The 24,695-nt window shown below is 37.0% G+C and overlaps 1 protein-coding gene across 5 annotated transcripts in view; it reads left to right on the forward strand.

The window, feature by feature from the left end:
• Window positions 1-24,695, forward strand: part of CTNNA3 (catenin alpha 3) — a 1,958,943-nt gene that overhangs the window by 1,203,873 nt on the left and 730,375 nt on the right. For all 5 annotated transcript variants that reach the window (XM_070364862.1, XM_070364864.1, XM_070364866.1 and 2 more), the window contains one exon: window positions 18,605-18,697. In XM_070364862.1, the coding sequence (XP_070220963.1) occupies window positions 18,605-18,697 (93 nt within the window). The remainder of the gene's footprint in view (window positions 1-18,604; window positions 18,698-24,695) is intronic.

A 24,695-nucleotide genomic window follows, 5' to 3' on the forward strand; every position in this document is an offset into this window, starting at 1 on the left:
TTGTGGTTTTAAAGCTTGTTTGACGATGTCTCTCAAAGTTAGAACTTAATCATAAACAGATGCCTGCAAGACAAAAAAAATAGTTGCACAGGTTATTCTTTTGATATCTTTCCAATAAAGTCTGTCAGACAATTTATTACTAGCTGTCATTTTGCTAAGAGACCCCCTTCTTTCATGAAAGTAAGGCATGTATTGATATCTGGGTGGGGATGACTTGATTAGTCTTGGAATCAGGTAGTCTTGACATGTCCTCAGAGTTTATATAATTCAATTAACTTTGCAGCGTATGACAACTTCAGTTCCCATGATGGCATTTTAATAGAGTGATACATACATAAAATGCTGGTTCAGAATTAAACTAACTGAAAACTCTATATTGGCTGTAGCACAGTCTGTCTCTAAGAACATCGGTTCTGTTTCTGCCACGTGAGAGGTCAGGTCACTGGCTATAAATTTGATGTCAATTTCAGTGATAATGAAGGCCAATTAGAGTAGTTTTTGACATGTGCCCTTTACACACTGATCCAATTCATAAGGACATATTGGGTTTGCATGCTTCACATTTATGCTTAATCCTCAACAGACAGCAAAATATACCACTAGTTAAGGAAACAACATTTGATCTTGTCTTTATGGTTTAGATTTGTTTTTTTCTTTGATCATTAAATGGATTTTATTTCATGCTGTTTATTATTTTACATTAATTTGGCAGGTGGCACATACTATTATTCTTTGGGTTGTGATTCTGAGTTGAATGATAGCTTAATTTAGAAAGGGACCTTGGAAAATGGTCTGTCTAGTTTTTCCCTTATAATTTACATTGCATATTAATATAGTGTATGTGTATGTATGTGCAGTATATATTGTCCCAAAATAAAATGTGAGAAATTGTTTGGTAAAATGGGACTCTAGAGTGGTGTACATTGCTGTCCTCAATTTATGCAACATATACTTCCGATAATTTATTAGAAGCAGTACTCTAACAGTCAAACCTATTTAAGTCCTGTGTGTGTGTGTTCACCTCATTTGTTTGTCGGGTGATGGTGATAGTACATCCTGATACAGCATACTAATGCCTGTTTTTGATAATAGCTTTGACATGTGTTCACTTAGACAAATAAATATTTTCATCTTTAATGAGTTCTTGGAGAGGAATAAGAAGTTCACCTGCTGAACTGCAGTAACTGAGTAGAGCTGTAGGGCATGGTTAAGATAAGAAAGAGAGAGACATTTAAAATTATAATCCCTTAATCACAAGAATCATCACCTCATGTCTACTATATACAGCCAGCCAGACACACAGAACAGCAAACACACACACACACACGCAATGCACACATACACCATGCATGAAATACTATTAACATTCCAAACAAATTGAATTTTTATTCATTATTAAGATCACTTTGGGGTGGTCTGATATTCTTTTTGGCAGTGGGCTTTGATTCATTTGATATCTACCACTATATTAAATAATGTGAGGTAAAACTAAGGTCTGGTTTTCCTATTATGAATTATCAGCCCTATTTGTGAATCATTTTAAATAAACCAGTTATGAAATAACATAAACTGTTTCCTACCTGCTGCTGCTGCTGCTGCTGCTGAGTCGCTTCACTTGTGTCCGACTCTGTGCGACCCTATAGACGGCAGTCCACCAGGCTCCCCTGTCCCTGGCATTCTCCAGGCAAGAACACTGGAGTGGGTTGCCATTGCCTTCTCCAAGGCATGAAACTGAAAAGTGAAAGTGAAATTGCTCAGTCGTGTCTGACTCTTCGTGACCCTGTGGACTGCAGCCCACCAGGCTCCTCCATCCATGGGATTTTCCAGGCAAGAGTACTGGAGTGGGGTGCCATTGCCTTCTCCAATTTCCTACCTAGCAGCCCTTAAACATTATATCTGTATTTTCTGGAAGCTTTATTTTTAAGTGGTTCCAGATCCTTTACTGCTTTTTCAGTAAGTGTCATGATTAATATAATTGGTATTAAAAATTCAAATATAGATATAGAAAAAATTTATCCTCGTCAAAATGAAAATTACTTTATTGTATTTTCTGACTGTAAAAATCATACATTCTCATTGGAATAACTCAAACTATACATTTTTAAAATATAGTAGAACAAAGTTGAAATTTTCCTAAATCTTTCCCTTCTGAAATAACCACAATTACCATTTTGGTGAACAGCATTTTAGATATTATACTTATACACACACACACGTTCATCATTTTAAATAAATAGTTCATGTTATACATTTTACTTGTCATTGGTACATTTCCAACTCAAAAAATATAAAACTATTTTATCAATCCCTTTTATTTTTCTAATTAGACAACAATACAGTGGAAAAAGACTCGGGAAAATGTCAGTCAATATAGGACTATGCAGTTAAAATGCAATGCCTCTCTTCATGGCAAAATTGATTCCCATATAAAACTCATGTTAAGAGTTGAGGTTTAACTCAATTTTGTTACCTGAGAATGTAAATATTTCATTTCTTTACAATATTTGAAGCTATCATTTATTTCTTAGGTTCATTTATCTTGACTGGAACCTTGAACACGATATTGGTTGACCTCAGTGATAAGAAGAATGCTTATTTTAATCTTGACTTTTGAGCAGGATTCTGTAATTTTCCTTAATTTGACCTGGTTCCATCTAAGAATAATTTATTCTATTCATAGCTCTCTAAGATTTTTGTTTGTTTTTTGTGTTTGTTTTACCTTAATAAGGATATACATAAAACTTTTCAACTGCTTTTCTAAAATATGTTAAAATATAGTTTAAAAAAAGGAATTTCATTGGTAGGATTTCCCCATCATGAGCCACTGTTTTATTGCTCGGATACTCTACTGTCTTGCTGTATTACTGTTCTTTAGTCACATAGTTAGAGTTAATTTGCTAATATTTTATTTAGAAATGTGATCTTTAAATTAATATCAAAATTACATGATAGTTCTGCTCCTTACCTAATTCCTATCTAATTCTGTTATCAAGTTGCACAATCAGTAAAATGTGATTATTGAAATGGGAAGGGGCCTAGAAGTCAAAGAATTAATCTGCTTATCTTATACATGGATAACCAAAGACAGAGATGTAAATAGTTACATTAACAAAACAAATATCAGACCCAGGACTGTGTGATTTAAGATTCCTAATGTCTGGAAGTCAATTTGATATGCAAAGTTCTAGAGAATATGAAGTTCCTTGGTAATAGTTTGTTTCTATAAAAGAGCCTGCCTAAAGTCACCTAGGAGGTTCACTTACTTCTAGCTTCCTATCATAGTTAGAAACTACAGTTTTATTCTCTGACACTTTCATGTGTCCCCTTAAATTAAATAGATTGTGTTTCTTGAGGTTTGTTTGTGTTGTCTTTGAGTTATCTGGAAGCTCCTAGTCCACTTCCACATCATAGGTGGATAATGAGTATTTGTTGCCTGATGAAACTATTTACCTGCACCTTGCCGTGGTCTTTTATAGCACAATTCTTTGAGTCAGATTTCTACAAAACTCGTATTCATGGTCATTTCTCATTGCTACAAGGAGAGCAGCATTGTTTGACGGGGAGGAATGGAAGAGATGGCTTGTTTAGCCAGAAGTCACTTGGATGCCAACAATAAGAAAACACAGACCCGCTTCAACACTTCTCACATTCAGTCCCAAACCTCTGATCTAGGCTTGCCTAGAAACAAAGCATGCATTACATTGCATTCTGCTAGAGACGCGAAAGCTCCTGGGTTTCTTCATGGGAGTTAACGCGTCTCTGTCCATCTGCCATACTCACCAGCATTTGGCAGCCAGATTGGGTCCATTTGAAGAGTTATTTTACTTGATTAAAAATAAATAAATTAAAGGCTAAATTGGAGCTAGTCAGTTGTTCCCAATTTGATATCTGAAGTGAAAAGTAAAACTTGAAAGAAAGAAGCTTCCTTCCAATCTTTGTTAAGTACGATGACCAGACTAGAAGAAAAGTGTGTTACTTTTCTTTGAAGTCCTGATGTCTAAACCTTTGTGGAAAATTGCAAATGAATTTCAAAGAGAAATTTCATTTCTCTTTCTCATTTGTCCTGAATTTCTGCTGCTGTCTCTTCCCTCTAAGCTCAATTTTTCATTCTCTCTTTGAGGATGGTACATTCTTAAGCATACTAATTCATGCATTTATTCATTTATTCATTCACTGAAGAAGTATTTATTGTCTGGCTATTTATATATCAAGTACTAGAAAATGAGGTTCTAATGATGAGCAAATAAGGGCCCTTCTCTTATAAAGCAGAGGAAATGATTACTAATCAAATACTGTCTTCAATAAATGTATAATTACAAACTGAGAATCAGGCTCTCAAGGACAAACCTGACTTGGGTTGGGGGAGAGCTCAGTGGTGGATAGTGAATGTAGTGTTGGTGAAAAACTTTCTAAAAATTTGCTTTTGAGACTAGATCTGCAGTTGAGCATATCTATGTGTGATGTAAATGTGGTGGTGAGAAGGAGGAGGGACACATTCCAGGCAAAAGAAAACGGCATGTACAAGTGTCCTGTGGCAGAAGGAAGGGTGAATATTTGAAATTAGGCTGATAGAGTTCAGTAAAGAACTATGTGATGAGTCTTGGAGCAGGCTGTACCGGGCTTGGACCAGGATCTTGTAAGGAAGAGACTATGGAATGGGAATGGGAGATTATGATGGGGGAATCGAATTTACACTTGGAAAAAAAAAAATTGTCAGCTGCAATATGGTGACTATATTACAGAGAAGGCACAGTGGCTGAGAATAAAAGCTAAGACTGAATGAAAAAATTGACAGCACACTTGACTAGGGTAGGGAGAAAGAAAAGTAGATGATTCAGGAGATGATTTGAGAGATGACATAAAAACAAATGGATGCATAAGGGAAGGAAATGGGAATGAGTATTGTCCAGGCAGTCTCTAGCTTTCTCCTTTGTTCATAAGACATATGGGCCACCTCCCCTCCTACACTGTCCTCTGTCCACATTAGGCTAGTCTGGCCATCATCATTCTACCCAAACTAAAAATGATCTGAATCAGTGAGTCTCTGTGTCTGAATCGATGAGTAATTTCAGGAATTACTTTCTTGACCTCTCATTTTTTTTGATATTTGAAACTACCTTCTTGAAACTTTCTGTTCTCCTAGCCTCTATGACATCAGAGTATTGTGGGTGAACTTCTCTATCTCTGGCCACTTTTTACATGACTCATCATAGGTTTAAAGATAAAGATAGGAGACAATTTCTATCTTCCTAATAAATATTGGTATCTTAGGTCCTCTTGTAAGACTATTTATTCCATACTCAAACACATCCAATTGCTATTGATTAGCTGCTGCTGCTGCTAAGTCACTTCAGTCATGTCTGACTCTGTGTGACCCCATAGACGGCAGCCCACCTGGCTCCCCGGTCCCTGGGATTCTCCAGGCAAGAACAATGGAGTGGGTTGCCATTTCCTTCTCCAATGCATGAAAGTGAAAAGTGAAAGTGAAGTCGCTCAGTCGTGTCCGACTCTTCGAGACCCCATGCTTGATAAGCTAGTGACTTCCTAATTAATATCCACGGTACTTCCTCTTTCCCTCCTTCATGGCTCTTCACAAGTTTTTGTGAACTTTTATTCTTTTCTAAATTCAGAAAGCAATCCAATCTTTTGCAAATGCCAAGTCATAAATAAAGAACTTGCTTTAGCTGTACTGTGTCAGTATTCTTACTCCAAGTTTGCCTGTGTTTATTTGTATCTTTGCTACAGACTTGTCAGATTTTGATGCTCCCAATATGCAAACACAGTTGGACTGAAATCAACTCAAAGCAATTAAGTTTAATGATTCAAGGGCTTTCTTTCCTCAAGTATTTTCCTCCATAACCTAAAGTAATGATACTTATTTTATGCTCCTATAATAGATAATTAGAAACTTTTTTTTTTGATAAGGATAGGGCAGAGGAAGCACATAGTTTTCAATGAAAAAATTAAATTGCATTAAGCCCTCTAAGAAATACACTTTATTTAATGTATTAGTTTAAAACACAGTAGAAGATCATATGTTTCCAAATACATAAACTATTGCAAATTCCTTGGTGATCCAGTGGTTAGGACCCTGTGCCTTCAGTGCTGAGGGCCTGGGTTCAATCTCTGATTGGGGAACTAGGATTCTATAGGCTGAACAGCATGACCAAAAAAAGATAAATTATTATTTTTGTTAATTTATATAGACAACATTCTATTTTTAGGATACTTAACCTGATTAAAAAATATTTTTAGAAAAGAATACATGATTATCCTTACCATCTAGCTATTTACTATCTGAAATAAACATAAGTGAGTCTTGGAAGAGTAAAGTAGATCTTATTGTGGGAGTATGAATTCTGATTCTGGGTGTCTGGGAAGGTTTTGTGGAGGAGATAGCATTTGATTCAGACTTTAATATACAGGTATGAATTTAAAAGAGCACATGGAAGGATAGGTTTTTGACATAATAAATGGTTTGTAAAAGGATAAACCCCAAATTGTTTAATTATTTTCTTCAAGAACTAGATATCCGTTGTACCTGGTATGTAAAGTGTTCTAATAGACACCAAGGGATTAGATACTCAAAAGAGGAGAGGTGATAAACATGTTTATCTACATGTGCAGGAACTGAAATGAACATCTCCTTCCCCTGCGCTTGCTCCTGTTATTAGGACATCTAGGTTGCAGACATTTGATTAGAAAGTGCCTTCTACTGAATTGAAGTTCTGCATTGCCAGCCTTTTACTTTGCTAAGAGGAGCCATCTGAAATTAATGCATAATTGGTATGTAAATTTCAGGCTCAGTACTCATTTCAGTATGGTTGTAGGCATGATAATATGAATTTGGCTTACTTAGGTAGAAAACAAAAGAGACTTCACTGGAAGATACAAGCTAGTGCACATAAATACAGGCAGAGGGCTGAGACTGACACACGAACTGCTCCAAGACTCCTCTCAGGAAGTGGTAGATATGCCCACACCAGGGCAGGAAAGGACTAGGCACCTTGATTAACTGTCATACCAAGACTTCATACCACTGAGCTAGAGGAGGAGACAGCAGTTGTCCAAAGGGAAATCAGACTGTTCTTGACAGAAAAAGGAGCAGATGTTGGGTAGAAGGCCAGAAATCTCTTCTACTTTTGATTTTCTTGTTTCCTGAGTATTTTTATTTTTAAACTTTTATATCTTATGGACTAAATATTTGTGCCCGCCCCCCAAATTCATATGGTGAAATCTTAACACCCAAGGTGATTGGACTGGGAGATGGAACATTTTGAAGGTGATTAGGTAATGAGAGAAGAACCTTTATGTATGTAATTAGTGCCCTTATGAAAAGGAATCCCAGAGAACTCTCCTGCTGTGTGAGGTTCCAGCTAGAGTAGAGGGTCATTCTAGGAACCTGGAAGCTGGTGCTCACCAGGCATTGCATCTGCCACCACCTTGATCCTAGACTTCCCAAACTCTAGCACTGTGAGAAGTTAATTCTGTTGTTTATAAGCTATCCCGTCTATTACTTTTGTTACGGAAGACTAATAGACTAAGCCCTATTTTTCAGGTGGTGGTATAGGTTGTTATTTCTTATCTCTAATTTGTGAAGCCTTTTCTATGACTTCCTAGCCTTTTCTGTGTGTGTGTGTGTGTGTGTGTGTGTGTGTGTGTGTGTATATATATATAGTCAGTTCATGCTTCTTGTAGATTTTCACCACTTTACATTAATCTTCAGGAAGGAGTGTCTTATACAAACAAATGAAAATCAACACAAAGTCTAAATGTGTCTGTGTTTTGTGTGTATGTATGTCGAGAGTAGTACATCAGAGTTACCTGGGGAAATTTTTTTTTTTAACTTTTTATTTTATGTTCAAGTAGAGCTGATTAACAATGCTGTGATGATTTCAGGTAGACAGCAAAGGGACTTAGCCATGCATATACATGTATTCTTTCTCACTTGTAAAACTTTAAAAAGTTGAATTAAACACAGTTTATACCTCTTATAACTTCCACCCAGAGTTCAGTTTAGTTGCTCAGTCGTGTCCGACTTTGTGACCCCATCCATGAACCGCAGGACGCCAGGCCTCCCTGTCCATCACCAACTCCCGGAGTCCACCCAAACCCACGTCCATTGTGTCGGTGATGCTGTCCAACGATGTCATCCTCTGTCGTCCCCTTCTCCTCCTGCCTTCAATCTTTCCCAACATCAGGGTCTTTTCAAATGAGCCAGCTCTCCACATCAGGTGGCCAAAGTATTGGAGTTTCAGCTTCAACATCAGACCTTCCATGCACACCCAGGACTGATCTTTAGGATGGACTGGTTGGATCTCCTTGCAGTCCAAGGGACTCTCAAGAGTCTTCTCCAACACCACAGTTCAAAAGCATCAGTTCTTCGGCACTCAGCTGTTTTTATAGTCCAACTCTCACATTCATACATGACTACTGGAAAAACCATAGCCTTGACTAGAGGGACCTTTGTTGACAAAGTAATGTCAACAATGAGTTCAGGTTCCTGAGCAGAGAATTTCTCTCTTAAGAACATGGGTCAGGGATGAGAGGTACTATGTTCTATGCCAGGTGAAGGGGAAGGATCACAGTCCAATAAATAGAAAAGATGCCAGGGATATTAATTAGTGTACAGAACTGGAACTAGGAAGAAAAGAACAAACATCAGTACGATAGTAATTAATGTGAATTAATTCAAGAATTGTCTAGCCAGGCTTTATTGTCTGCAATATTTTCAATATACCTGAAAGGGCAGTGCATTCAAATTTAAAACTTCTAGAATGTGATACATCTTAGAAGGCCAGAAGGACTTATGCGAAGGAAAGAGGCTCATGAGAGAGATGCTGAAAAAATAATCACTCCCCTCTGAGTAACATGGCACTATTTCCCTGTTTGAAGATTTTTTATGTGACTTTTGCAATTATTAGAGTATCGGCAGTTATTTTAAAGATAGTGTTTAATCTTTTATTTAAAAAAATGAACGAAATTGTGTCCTGGTCTTTTCTTTGTAATAAACTTGTGAATCTACCTGAGTGCCTTTGGCCCCATTTAGGATAATTTAGATTCTGATTTTCTTGGCCTTGGGTAAGGCACAACATCAATAAAAAGTCTGGTCAATCATTTCAATGCAGGAAATTTTCAGTACTTTAAATCGGGGTGGCATAAATGGCATACATTGTTTCCTGGTTAATAGTCTTCCTGTCAGTGGATGGTTTGAATGTATTTCTTTTCTGTTTGGCTTTGTTTCCCTGTGTGTAAAATACTGGGTGAGAGAATACGGTCAGAGGTCACAGACTGGTGAACTATGAACTAAAGTAAGCGAACAGACTGTTAGTTTGACCAAGGCTGTGAATTTTTCCTTGTATTTTAATGAGGTCTAATGCCATTAGACAGGGCATATATGCTCATGTTTGCCTGAGGCCCCACCACCCTACCCCACCTACTGTTACATATAGACTCTACATTTGTATATCTTGCCTGAGTCCTTAAAGCATTTTGATTTGTGGCTCTTTGATTAGAAATTGTGTCATATATCTTTAGACTCCTAAGGTTTTACTTCTATAAAATCTCTTGAGAGAGTGAATGTTCTTCCCCATCCTGGATTAGTAAAAGATAAGATGATCTGGAAGGGAATTCATACATCTTCAGGGCTACCAAGTATCAAATTGTCTTCATGCACTGTCTCATTTAATTTTCAAAGTACTCAAGTTAGGTAGATACTGATACTATCATACCCATTTTATAGATGACAAAATTCTCTCAGATATTACCATTTTATCCATGGTCAGAAATATTGATAATTGTGGGAATCAGGTTAAAATCCAGACCTATTTGTCTCCAAAACCTCTCTATGAATAATTTCCTTTAGAGGACAGACGTCTTTCACAAAGATCTCTTAAATAATACAACTTTACTTAGACTTTTGAAAAAAGTTCAATATATAAAAGATGTTAAATGTCCAAATATCTCAAAGTATCTTACAAAATATTTTATTTGCATGCTATTTTCTTCGACCAGTAGGGAGTTGCCTTCATGTTTCGCCTAGGAACATACCTGACTGCCTGAAGAGCCACACACAACTTATGAATATTAGAAGAAATTTGGCTTTCACTTACCTCAGCTGGTAAAGAATCGACCTGTAATGCAGGAGACCTGGCTTCAATCCCTGGGTTGGGAAGATCCCCTGAAGAAGGAAAAGGCTACCCACTGCAGTATTCAGGCCTGGAGAATTCCATGGACTGTATAGTCCATGGGGTTGCAATGAGTCAGACACGACTGAGCAACTTTCACTTTCACTTTACACATTGATTTGACCTAGAAAAGATGTCACAAATCACTCAAATTAGAAATTTAAAGATATTTTTAACACATAACTTTTTCTGGTCAGTTCAGTTCAGTTCAGTTCAGTCGCTGAATCACAGCATGCCAGGCCTCCCTGTCCATCACTAACTCCCGGAGTTCACTCAGACTCACATCCATCAAGTCAGTGATGCCATCCAGCCATCTCATCCTCTGTCGTCCCATTCTCCTCCTGCCCCCAATCCCCCCCAGCATCAGAGTCTTTTCCAAAGAGTCAACTCTTCGCATGAGGTGGCCAAAGTACTGGAGTTTCACCTTCAGCATCATTCCCTCCAAAGAATATTAACTATCCTATACATTTAAATTTGTTTGTATAAAATATCACTGAAACTCTATGAGCCTTAATTTGGTAATCGTAACTGACTATCTAGAAAGCTTACCTGATGTAGAACAGTTCTTCTGGTAAGAAGTTTGGGTACGTCTGAATAAAAGAAGACAGAAAGAATGTCAATATAATCATTCATAGACTAGAAAATTTTGAGATGTATTTTCAACTCAGTATTTTGTAAATAAAACTTAAGTATGATAATATAGAAAAGGCAGAGGAACCAGAGATCAAATTGACAACATCTGCTGGATCATGGAAAAAGCAAGAGAGTTCCAGAAAAACATCTATTTCTGCTTTATTGACTATGCCAAAGCCTTTGACTGTGTGGATCACAATACACTGTGGAAAATTCTGAAAGAGATGGGAGTACCAAACCACCTGACCTGCATCTTGAGAAACCTATATGCAGGTCAGGAAGCAACAGTTAGAACTGGACATGGAACAACAGACTGGTTCCAAATAGAAAAAGGAGTACGTCAAGGCTGTATATTGTCACCCTGCTTATTTAACTTATATGCAGAGTACATCATGAGAAATGATGGGCTGGAAGAAGCACAGCTGGAATCAAGATTGCCAGGAGAAATATCAATAGCCTCAGATATGCAGATGACACCACCCTTATGGCAGAAAGTGAAGAGGAACTAAAGAGCCTCTTGATGAAAGTGAAAGAGGAGAGTGAAAAAGTTGGCTTAAAGCTCAACATTGAGAAACGAAGATCATGGCATCCGGTCCCATCACTTCATGGGCAATAGGTGGGGAAAGAGTGGAAACAGTGTCAGACTTTATTTTTGGGGGGCTCCAAAATCACTGCAGATGGTGACTGCAGCCATGAAATTAAAAGACGCTTACTCCTTGGAAGGAAAGTTATGACCAACCTAAATAGCATATTCAAAAGCAGAGCCATTACTTGGCTAACAAAGGTCCGTCTAGTCAAGGCTATGGTTTTTCCAATGATCATGTATGGATGTGAGAGTTGGACTGTGAAGAAAGCTGAGCACTGAAGAATTGATGCTTTTGAACTGTGGTGTTGGAGAAGACTCTTGAGAGTCCCTTGGACTGCAAGGAGATCCAACCAGTTCATTCTGAAGAAGATCAGCCCTGGGATTTCTTTGGAAGGACTGATGCTAAAGCTGAAACTCCAGTACTTTGGCCACCTCATGCAAAGTGTTGAATCTTTGGAAAAGACTCTGATGCTGGGAGGGATTGAGGCAGGAGGAGAGGGGGACGACAGAGGATGAGATGGCTGGATGGCATCACTGACTCGATGGACGTGAGTCTGGGTGAACTCCGGGAGTTGGTGATGGACAGGGAGGCCTGGCGTGCTGCGATTCATGGGGTCGCAAAGAGTTGGACATGACTGAGTGACTGAACTGAACTGATGATAATATAAACAGAAACTTTGTGTTTAGGATGATTTTTATGTTAACATTAATAATTAAACTTACTTCAGTAACATGGTAACCAGCAAATGTCCAGAATAAAAATGCTTGTTTAAAAAAAAATAAAGATAATAAATTAAAAATTAAAGTGTATCCACCCTTCCCACTAGTACCATAAGTTCATTCTCTATGTCTGAGAGTCTACTTCCGTTTTGTTGTTGGTGAACCACTAAGTCAAGTCATGTCTGACTCTTTGAGATCCCATGGACTGCAGCCTTCCAGGCTTCTCTGTCCTACATTTATCTGGAGTTTGCTTAAATTCATGTCCATTGAGTCGTTGATGGTATCTAACCATCTCATCCTTTTGTCTTCTATCTTTCCTGGCATTAGGGTCTTTTCCAATGAATTGGCTCTTTATATCAGGTAATCAGAGTTTTAGAGCTTCAGCATCAGTTCTTCCAGTGAATATTCAGGATTGATTTATTTTAGTATTGACTGATTTGACCTCCTTGCAGTCCAAGGAATTCTTAAGAGTCTTCTCCAGCACCAAAATTCAAAGCATCAATTCTTAGGCACTCAGCCTTCTTATGATCCAGCTCTCATATCCAAACATGACTACTGGAAAAACCATAGCTTTGACCATACAGACATTTGTCAGCAAAGTGATGTCTCTGCTGTTTAACACACTAGGTTTGTCATAGCTTTCCTTTCAAGGAGCAAGTGTCTTTTAATTTCATGGCTGCAATATCCATCCACAGTAATTTTTTAGTCCAAGAAAATAAAATCTGTCACTGTTTCCACTTTTCCCCCTTCTATTTGCCATGAGTATGACGGGACTGGATGCTATAATCTTCATTGTTTGAATGTTGAGTTTAAGCCAGCTTTTTCACCCTCCTCTTTCACCCTCTTCAAGAGGCTCTTTAGTTTTTCTTCAGTTTATGCCGTTAGAGTGGTGTCATCTCCATACCTGAGGTTGCTGATATTTGTCCCAGCAATCTTGATTCCAGCTTGTAACTCAACCAGCCTGGCATATCGCATGAAGTACTCTGCATAGAAGGTAAATAAGAAGGGTGATGATGTAAAGTTCTCCTTTCCCAGTTCAAAACCAGTCCATTGTTACATGTCCAGTTCTAACTGTTGCCTCTTGACCCTCATACAGGTTTCTCAGGAGACAGGTAAAGTGGTCTGGAATTCCCTTCTCTAAGAATATTCCACAGTTTGTTGTGATCCATACAGTCAATGACTTTAGCGTAGTTACTGAACAGAAGTAGATGGTTTTCTAGACTTCCTTTGCTTTCTTTGTGATCCAACAGACATTGGCAATTTGATTTCTGGTTCCTCTGCCTTTTTTTACATCCAGCTTGTACATCTGGATGTTCTCAGTTCCTATTCCGTTGAAGCCTAGAATTTTGAGCATAAACTTACTAACATGTGAAATGAAAGCAATTGTCCAGGTGGTTTGAACATTCTTTGGCATTGCCCTTCTTGGGGATTGAAATGAAAAACTGACCTTTTCCAGTCCTGTGGCTGAGTTTTCCAAATTTGCTGATGTGTTGAGTACAGGATTTTAAGAGCATCATCTTTTAGAATTTTAAATAGCTCTGCTGAAATTCTGTCACTTCCACTAGCTTTGTAATAATGCTTCCTAAGGTCCACTTGACTTCACACACCAGGATGCCCAGCTCTAGGTGAGTGATCACACCATTGTGGTTATCTGGATCAGTAAGACCTTTTGTATATAGTTCTTTTATGTATTCTTGCCACCTCTTAATCTCTTCTATTTCTGTCAGGTTATTACTGTTTCTGTCCTTTATCATGCCTTTTTCTATTTTGTGATAAGTTCATTTGTTTTATTTTTTAAGATTCTGCATGTTTGTTGTTCTCTTTCTGACATACTTCACTTACTGTGATAATCTCCATGTCCATCCATGTTTCTGCAAATGACATCATTTCACTGTTTGTAATGGCTGAATAATATTCTGATGTATGTATGTACCACCTTTTGTTTATGCCTTTCTCTGTCAGGGGACATTTAGGTTGCTTCCATATGTTGACTATTATAAACAGCACTGCAATGCACATTGGAGTACATAGATCCTTTTGAAAGGATGTTTTCTCTGGATATATGCCCAGGAGTGGGCTTGTGGATCATATGGTAGTTATGTTTTCTTAAAAATATTTATTTATTTATTTGGCCATGTCAGACCTTTTTGGGGTACATGGGCTCTTCGTTGCAGCACAGGCTTCTCTCTACCTGTAATTCATGAGCTTAGCTGCCCCATAACATGTAGGCTATAGTCCATGGGGTTGCAAAAGTGTCTGACATGACTTAGAGTCTAAACAACAACAGCAACGTGGGATCTTAGTTCTCTGACCATGGATGGAACCTGAGTCCCCTGCATTGGAAGGCAGATTCTTAACCAATGGACAACCACAGAAATCCATATTTTTTAGTTTCTTGAGAAACCTCCGTACGGCTCTCTATAGTGTTTGTACCAATTTACATTCATACTGACAGTGAAGGAGGGTTTCCTTTTCTCCATACCCTCCTCAGCATTTATTGTTTGTAGATTTTTTGATGATGGCCCTTCTGACTGATGTGAAGGAATATCTCATTTTAGTTTTAATTTGCATTTTTCTAATAATTAATTTAATTTGCCTTTTCTAATAATTAATGGTTATTAGAAATTATTACTTTCTAATAATTACTTTTTATAAAATTAATATTTCTAATGTTGAGCATCTTTTGGTATGCTTCTTGTTCATCTGTGTGTGAATTTCTGTGCATGCTCAGTTGTGCTCGACTCTTTGTGACCCATAGACTGTAGTCCACCAGTCTCCTCTTCCATGGCATTCTCTAGGCAAGAATATTAGAGTAGATTGCTATTCCCTTCTCCAGGGAATCTTCTAGATCTAGGGATTGAACCAGTGTCTCCTGCATGGCAGGCAGATTCTTTACTGCTGAGCCACTGGGGAAGTCCTCTTGGCCATCTGTATGTCTTCTTTAGAGAAATGTCTATTTAGGTCTTCTGCTCACATTTTGGATTGGATTGTTTAGCACAGATTGGGAATCTGAGATTGTCATGCACACACTACTATATTTAAAATAGATAACCAATATGGACCTACTATATAGCACAGGGAATACTGCTTCAGTTCAGTTCAGTTCAGTCTCTCAATCATGTCTGAATTTTTCAACCCAAGAACCACAGCGTGCCAGGCCTCCCTGTCCATCACCAATTGCCAGAGTCTACCTAAATCCATGTCCATTGAGTCGGTGATGCCATCCAACCATCTCATCCTCTGTCCTTTCATTCTCCTCCTGCCCTCAATCTTTCCCAGCATCAGGGTCTTTTCAAATGAGTCAGCTTCTCGCATCAGGTGGCCAAAATATTGGAATTTCAGCTTCAGCATCAGTACTTCCAATGAATAACCAGGACTGATCTCCTTTAGGATGGACTGGTTGGATCTCCTTGCAGTCCAAAGAACTCTCAAGAGTCTTCTCCAACACCAGAGTTCAAATGTGTCGATTCTTCGGTGCTCAGCTTTCTTCACAGTCCAACTCTCACATCCATACATGACCACTGGAAAAACCATAGCCTTGACTAGAGGGACCTTTGTTGGCGAAGTAATGTCTCTGCTTTTTAATATGGTATCTAGATTGGTCATAACTTTTCTTCCAAGGAGTAAGCGTCTTTTAATCTCATGGCTGCAATCACCATCTGCAGTGATTTTGGAGCCCCCCAAAATAAAGTCTGACACTGTTTCTACTGTTTCCCTATTTTTCATGAAGTAATGGGACCGGATACTATGATCTTAGTTTTCTGAATGCTGAGCTGTAAGCCAACTTTTTCACTCTCCTCTTTCACTTTCATCAAGAGGCTCTTTAGTTCTTCTTCACTTTCTGCCATAAGGGTGGTGTCACCTGCATATCTGAAGTTATTGTTATTTCTCCCGGCAATCTTGATTCCAGCCTGTGCTTCCTCCAGCCCAGAGTTTCTTATGATGTACTCTGCATATAAGCAAAATAAGCAGGGTAACAATATACAGCCTTGATATCCTCCTTTTCCTATTTGGAACCAGTCTGTTGTTCCATATCCAGTTCTAACTGTTGCTTTCTGACCTGTGTACAGGTTCTCAAGAGGCAGGTCTGGTGGTCTGGTATTCCCATCTTTTTCAGAATTTTCTACAGTTTATTGTGATGCACACAGTCAAAGGCTTTGGCATAGTCAACAAAACAGAAATAGATGTTTTTCTGGAACTCTCTTGCTTTTTTGATGATCCAGAGGATGCTGGCAATTTGATCTCTGGTTCCTCTGCCTTTTCTAAATCCAGCTTGAACATCTGGAAGTTCATGGTTCACGTATTGCTGAAGCCTGGCTTGGAGAATTTTGAGCATTACTTTACTAGCATGTGAGATGAGTGCAATTGTGCGGTAGTTTAAGCATTCTTTGGCATTGCCTTTCTTTGGGATTGGAACGAAAACTGACCTTTTCCAGTCCTGTGGCCACTGCTGCGTTTTCCAAATTTGCTGGCATATTGAGTGCAGCACTTTCACAGCATCATCTTTCAGGATTTGAAATAGCTCAACTGGAATTCTATCACCTCCACTATCTTTGTTCATAGTGATGCTTCCTAAGGCCCACTTGACTTCACATTCCAGGATGTCTGGCTCTAGGTGAGTGATCACACCATTGTGATTATCTGGGTCATGAAGATCTTTTTTGTACAGTTCTGTTATTCTTGCCACCTCTTGTTAATATCTTCTGCTTCTGTTAGGTCCATACCATTTCTGTCCTTTATTGAGTCCATCTTTGCATAAAATATTCCCTTGGTATCTCCAATGTCCTGTAATAACCTAAATGAGAAAATAATTAAAAAAATAATAGATACATTTATAACTGAATCTCTTTACTGTATACCTAAAACTGACATAAAACTGTTAATCAACTGTATTTGAATATAAAGTTAAAGAAATTTTTAAAATGTCTATATAGAGTATCTTTCTGTAATTTTTAAACTTAGGTTCAACCAACATTCATCTATTTGACCAAAAGATTGAGCCAATAATTTCATATTTCTACTTAAAGCAAACAGTGCTCAAATTTAAAGACAGCTATTTCATGCAAGTACAGTGCAAATTATTATAAAATTTATTAAAGGAATTAGACTGCTAAATTTTACTTTCTGTGAGTGGTGTTTTAAGAATGGAGTGGGGTACAGAAATGACTGCCCTTTTCAAGTAATCACAAATGTGCTAATTATGTGGCTGATATGAAAGTTGAGGCATTGTGACCTTCAAGCCAACAAAAGACCTTTTCAAGTAAGCCATTTCCATGTACATTAATAAAGTGATCAATGCCACTCCACAGTTAAGTAATATATGGCTGTTATTTCATTATATGTAAATACAAACCAAGGAGTTGTTTCACTGCCAACATATTTAAAGTAATGCTATTAAAAAAAAAAAAAAAAGCAAAGGCTGTAAATCCATGTAAGTAAGAGTTTTTGGTACTCTACAGATAGTTATCCAAAGATATGTTTGTTGTTCACTTTCAACACACGAAGTTTAAGTGAAGTTTCTCTGCAACTGATTGGATTTTGGATTTGATCAGTAAAAACTGCCTTATGTTAAAGCATATAATAACTGAAACTTAAGGAAAATGATTGTTAGGAAAGCGATCTCTTTGCAGTGATGGAGGCAGTGACATATTTTGTAGATCCAAGAAAACATTGCCTCTGTACATGAACACTCACCTGCTAGCAAGGGGGATGTTGAATAAGACTGAAGTTCAAAGGAAAAGGATGGAATTCCACAATCTTTCTCACAACTTATTCATGGTATAAAGAAAATCTTTATAAACATTGGACTTAGGTCATCACCATGAAGGCAGTTGTTTTAAAGGGCAATCATATCCCTGGAAAACAGTGTGTTTCAAAACAATAATGTATAAAAAAATATGGATATTACTAAAGGTGTGAATCAAATAGACTGCTGGAATGTCAAATAGTGCCAATGAAGTTGTAGTAGAAAATCAAGAACAGGAAGAAGAATTCAATTATCTTGTATTTGCCCAGCTTTGTAGCATATTTGATGCTGAATAAAACATGAACAAAGATATAGTCATGCTTAATGCAACTTAAGAGTGCATAATAGACTTCTGGGAAATAATAAACCAATTACAAACTTAAACCACAATCATATAAGAGTCCAAGAATTTATTAGCTTTCAATCCATGGATAAACTTTTTCTCAGTCTCATAAGAAACCATAGCAACATCTTATTATGGGTTAGATATTGATACCAAGAGACTGTTACAGGTATTGCAAATTCGTTCACCAGTCTTCCTGTTGGCTTTAAACACTACTGTATGGTCCTTTGTTGTTATTTAATAGATTTCTGAATGCTTCCAGTGACATTTATGAAGATGCTGTAGTCACTGAAATTTTCAGTGAACATTTAAACGCTCTTGTCTGTGATAACAGATGTTTCTGCATTTCCTTGATAATCTGAGATAATTTCCATTATTTTGTATTTAAGGTGGCAAATCTTGCTTGTTCCATGTCAACAAATGAAGATGGGATTAAGATTGTCAGAGTTGCTGCCAATCACCTGGAAACCTTGTGTCCACAGGTATGATAACTCTCTTTCATTAAACTAGCTATAAAAAAATTATGTGTATGATCTTTTTAATGTGTTGTTGGATTCTGATTGCTAGAATTTTGTTAAGGATTTTTGCATCTATGTTCATCAGTGATATTGGCCTGTAGTTTTCTTTTTTTGTGGGATCTTTGTCAGGTTTTGGTATTAGGGTGATGGTGGCCTCATAGAATGAGTTTGGAAGTTTACCTTCCTCTGCAATTTTTTGGAAGACTTTGAGCAGGATAGGTGTTAGCTCTTCTCTAAATTTTTGGTAGAATTCAGCTGTGAAGCCATCTGGACCTGGGCTTTTGTTTGCTGGAAGATTTTTGATTACAGTTTCAATTTCCATGCTTGTGATGGGTCTGTTAAGATTTTCTATTTCTTCCTGGTCGAGTTTTAGAAAGTTGTACTTTTCTAAGAATTTGTCAATGCAAACTAGTACAGCCACTATAGAGAACAGTGTGGAGATTCCTTAAAAAAATGGAAATAGAACTGCCTTGTGGTCCAGCAATCCCACTGCTGGGCATACACACGTGTACCCCAATGTTCATCGCAGCACTGTTTATAATAGCCAGGACATGGAAGCAACCTAGATGTCCATCAGCAGATGAATGGATAAGAAAGCTGTGGTACATATACACAATGGAGTATTACTCAGCCATTAAAAAGAATACATTTGAATCAGTTCTAATGAGGTGGATGAAACTGGAGCCTATTATACAGAGTGAAGTAAGCCAGAAGGAAAAACACCAATACAGTATACTAACGCATATATATGGAATTTAGAAAGATGGTAACAATAACCCTGTGTACGAGACAGCAAAAGAGACACTGAGGTATAGAACAGTCTTATGGACTCTGTTGGAGAGGGAGAGGGTGGGAAGATTTGGGAGAATGACATTTAAACATGCAAAATATCATGTAAGAAACGAGTTGCCAGTCCAGGTTCAATGCACGATACTGGATGCTTGGGGCTAGTGCACTGGGACGACCCAGAGGGATGGTATGGGGGAGGGAGGAGGAGGAGGGTTCAGGATAGGGAACACATGTATACCTGTGGCGGATTCATTTTGATATTTGGCAAAAATAATACAATTATGTAAAGTTTTAAAATAAAATAAAATTTAAAAAAATTATGTGTAATGCTGAAGACTTTCATACATATGGAAACATTAAAATGTATATTTTAAAAATATAAAATGACTCATCCTAAGGTAATAGTTTACTCTTTACTAAGCACTTCATTCTTTATTTAACACCTGGTTCTTGTAACAGTTCCTGAGAGACCATCTTAGAATTTTCTGAAAAATATAGTTTGAAATCAAAGCAGTGTTTTGTCCAACAGATCTGATTTATTTTTAGTCATTATTTAATTTGAAATCTCAAATCATATGAAAAAGAATTTTTTTTTTCCTCTTTTATCAAAAGAAGGCATGAGTTTGAAAAAAGCCAAGAAATATTGTCTTGTCTGGAATTCAGGAGTTTTTTAAAATCCAAAGAGAAACATACTGCTTAGGAATTATTTCTAGATGAGTAATTGTCTCAAAACTATGATTCAGGATACACAGGAGAAAGGGACAACAGAGGATGAGATGGTTGGATAGCATCACCAACTCAATGGGCATGAGTTTGAGTAAACTCTGGGAGTTGGTGATGTACAGGGAAGCCTGGTGTGCTGCAGTCCTTGGGGTCACAAAGAATCAGACACGACTGAGTGACTGAACTGAACTGAACTGAGGATACACATAAGGTCAATCCTTTGTTGCCTTAGAATATGCAACAAGTGATGTAGATAATTACTTCCCAATTAAAACCACAGTAGTTGTAAAGATGTGAAATATAATAATGATTAGAAATTTCAAGTCTCTGGACTTCTGCTGGAATTCTAATTTTACTAAAAGCACAATGTGTGTGAAATTCTTGCTTGCTTTGCCAATGATTTCATCTGTAAGAATATTTAAGAAATAGTAAGGTGACTGCTTCTTTAGACTTAATGCTGATTAACAAATTAAAACTGGCTGAAGTACAATCTAGAGGACCAGCAACTGAGATCTCATAACTGAGGTCAGTTTTCTCTGAGGTCCCATAGGCAACAGAACTGTGCAATAGGCCTCTGAAGTGGCTGAATCACTTACATTCCCCTCAGTAGTTTGAGTTTTCGTTTCTCCATATTGTAGATAACACTTGATGCTGTCACTTTTGAAATGTCTTTTGAATCTGAATAGTATTCAGTATATCTCATTGGTTTCAATTTATGCTTTTTTATGATTACTCAAGAAAACACTTAAAGAAACAGTTATTAACCATTTGGCTTTAGAAGTCTGAATTGCTTAAACCCTTTGACGATTTTTAATTGCTTGTTTTTATTGCACTGCTTAGATTTATTAAAAATATCTTCTGTTGACTGTGGCTTTTCCTTTAACTTTGAATATAGTATTTTAATCCTAAAGTATTTTAAGAACTATAATATGAACATATGATTCATCTTTTAATTTTTTAATTAGACATTTGAGCATCTACTCTGTGCCATGGTATGTTGGTTTGGGCTTTGTCAAGAAATTCTTCCAACAAAAGGGTTACATAGTCCCCATATTTTCTTTTTAAAATAGTAAATACTGTTATTTAACATTTAAATCTTTATTTTATCTGAAATTTATTTTTATGTCTAACAGGAGGTTGAATCTATTTTTTTAAACAGTGGTAACCACTGGGCTATCATCCTGTATTAAAAAGTTGATCCTTTACCAATTATACTTTATTTTTTAGATTCCATATATAAGTGAAATCATGTGATACTTACCTTACTCTGTTTGACTTATCTCATTTAGCATATTCCTTCTAGGTCTATCAATGTTATTACAGTGGCAAGGTTTAATTAATTTTTATGGCTGAGTAATATTCCGTTCAGAGAAGGCAATGGCACCGCACTCCAGTACTCTTGCCTGGAAAATCCCATGGACGGAGAAGCCTGGTAGGCTGCAGTCCATAAGGTCGCTAAGAGTCGGGCACAACTGAGCGACTTTACTTTCACTTTTCACTTTCATGCATTGGAGAAGGAAATGGCAATCCCCTCCAGTCTTCTTGCCTGGAGAATCCCAGGAACAGAGAAGCCTAGTGGGCTGCCATCTATGGGGTTGCACAGAGTTGGAAACGACTGAAGTGACTTAGCAGCAGCAGCGGTGTTCCATTGTGTTTTTGTTGTATGTGTGTGTGTACAACATCTTCTTTATTCACTCATTTATTGATAAAAACACTTAGAATGCTTTAAAATCTTGGCTATTATAAATAATGCTGCAATGAACATGAAAGTGAAAGTGAAGTTGCTCAGTTGTGTCTGACTCTTTGCTACCCTGTGGACTGAAGCCCATCAGGATCCTCTGTCCATGGGATTTTCCAGGCAAGAATACTGGAGTGGGTTGCCATTTCCTTCTCCAGGGGACCTTCCTGACCAGGGATCAAACCCAGGTCTCCCTCATTGCAGGCAGAGGCTTTAACCTCTGAGCCACCAGGGAAGCCCATAGGAATACCTATATCTTTTTCATTTTTTAACTTTTTTTTTAATTAAAAAAATTTTGGCTGTACTATGGCTTTTGGTACCTTACTTCCTGAACCAGGGACTGACCCATGCCCTCGGCAGTGAAAGAGTGAGTCCTAACCACTGGACCACCAGGGAATTCTCAGATATATATTTTTTTAAACCAATGTTTTTGTTTTCTTTGGATAAAATTCCAGAAGTAGAATTGCTGGATCATTTGGTAGTTCTATTTTTAATTTTTTGAGGACCCCCCCCCTACTGTTTTTCATAGTGGCTACACCAATTTACCTTCCCATAAATAATGCACAAGGGGTCCCTTATCTCTACGTCCTTGCCTACACTTGTTATTACAACAGGTGAAGTAATAGCTCATGACTTCAATTTGCATTTCCCTGATGATTAGTGATACTGAGCATCTTTTCATGTGCCTGTTGGCCATCTGCATACTTCTTTGAAAAAATGTCTATTCAGGTTCTTTACCCATTTTTAATTGGGTTGTTTCTTTCTTTCTTTTTTGATGTTGAGTCTTATGAGTTCTTTGTTTTGGATGTTAAGCCCTTAGTGAGTATTTTGTTTGCAAGTATCTTCTCTCATTCAGTATGTGGCTTTTAATTTTGTTGATAGTTTCCCTAACTGCACAAAAGCTTTTTAAGTTTGATGTAGTCTCATTTGTTTATCTTTGGTTTTGTTTTCTTTACCTGAGAATACATATCCCCAGAATATTGCTAAGACTGATGTCAAAGAGCATCCTGCCTACATTTTTTTCCTAGAAGGTTTATGGTTTGGGGTCTTACCTTTAAGTCTTCAATCCATTTTGAATTTATATATGGTATGAGAAAATAGTCCAGCTTTATTCTTTTGCAAGTAGCTGTCCAGTTTTCCCAATACAACTTATTAAAGAAGGTATACTTTTCCACATTGTATATTCTTGCCTCTCCTCTTGTAGATTAATTGCCACATAAGTGTAATTTTTTTTTTTTCTGGGCTCTTTTCTATGTTCCACTGACTTATGTGTCTGTTTTTGTATGTTGTATGTTTGCAAGTTTCATCTGTTTTTGTACCATACTGTTTTGATTACTGTGCTTTGTAATATAGTTTGAAATCAGGAAGAATGATGCCTCTGGCTTTGTTCTTCTTTCTCAAGATTATGTTTGCTATTTGAACTCTTTTGTGTTTCTATACAAATGAATTATTTGTTCTAGTTTTATGAAAAATGCCACTGGTATTTTGGGATTAATTACGTTGAATCTGTAGATTGCCTTGGGTAGTATGGTCACGTTATCAACACTAATGATTCTTCCAATCCGAGAACATGATTTATAAAGATATTGCAGAGGCATCTCTTTGTGTCTCCTTCAATTCCTTTATTAGTGTTTTATAGTTTTCCTAATAAGAGTCTTTTATTTCCTTAGATTTATTTCTAAATGTTTTATACTTTGTCATGCAACTATAAATTGGATTATTCTCTTAATTTCTCTTTCTAGTTTGCTGTTAGTGCATAGAAGCACAACTGATTTCTGTATATTAATTTTATATCCTGAAACTTTATTGAATTCACTGATGAGTTATAATAGATTTTTGTAGCATCTTTAGGATTCTCAATATATTGGATCTTATTGTCTGTAAACTGTGGCAGTTTTGCTTTTTGCCTTAAAATTTAGACTCTTTCATTTCCTTTTCCTGTCTGAATGCTGTGTTTATTACTTCCAACCTATGTTTAATAAAAATGGCAAGAGTGTACATCCTCATTCCTGATCTTAGAGGAAATGTTTTTAGCTTTTCATACATTGCATATGATGTTGACTATGAGTTTTTCATATATGGCCTTTATATTTTGAGGTGCATTGCCTCTCTACCCACTTTTTTTGGATTTTTTGGATCATAAATGAATGTTGAATTTTGTCAAAAACTTTTGCTACATCTATTGAGATGATCATATGCCTTTTACTGCTCAATTTGTTAATGTGGTATATCACATTGATTGTTTGAAAATACTGAACCATCTTTCATCCCTGGGATAAATCCTACTTGCTCACAGAATATGATCCTTTTAATGTATTGTTGAATTTGGTTTGCTAATGTTTAGTCGAGGGTTTTTGCATCTATGTTCATCAATAGCATTAGCCTATAATTTTGTGTACATGTGTCATATCCTTGTTTTTGGTGTCAGGGAGAGTTACAGTCTTAATTGTGACTTTTGGTTACATCTTGATATCTTCTAGTCAATTTTAGATGCCTTGTTTCTTTCTTTAAAGTATTACTGTTCTGCTCTGCTCTTTTATGTAACTTTAAGTATCTACTTAAAAAGTTCTATAAAAATACATATTAGAATTTTTTATTGAAATTGTTAAAATGTTTTAGATTATTTTAAGGAAAAGTGGCTCCTTCAAGATATTAAATATTTCCATTAATAAACATGTTTTATATATCCCCATAATCAGATCTTTTTTTTAA

The sequence above is a fragment of the Bos mutus genome, chromosome 28 (genome assembly GCF_027580195.1).
Source record: "Bos mutus isolate GX-2022 chromosome 28, NWIPB_WYAK_1.1, whole genome shotgun sequence".
Classification (NCBI taxonomy): Eukaryota; Metazoa; Chordata; class Mammalia; order Artiodactyla; family Bovidae; genus Bos; species Bos mutus.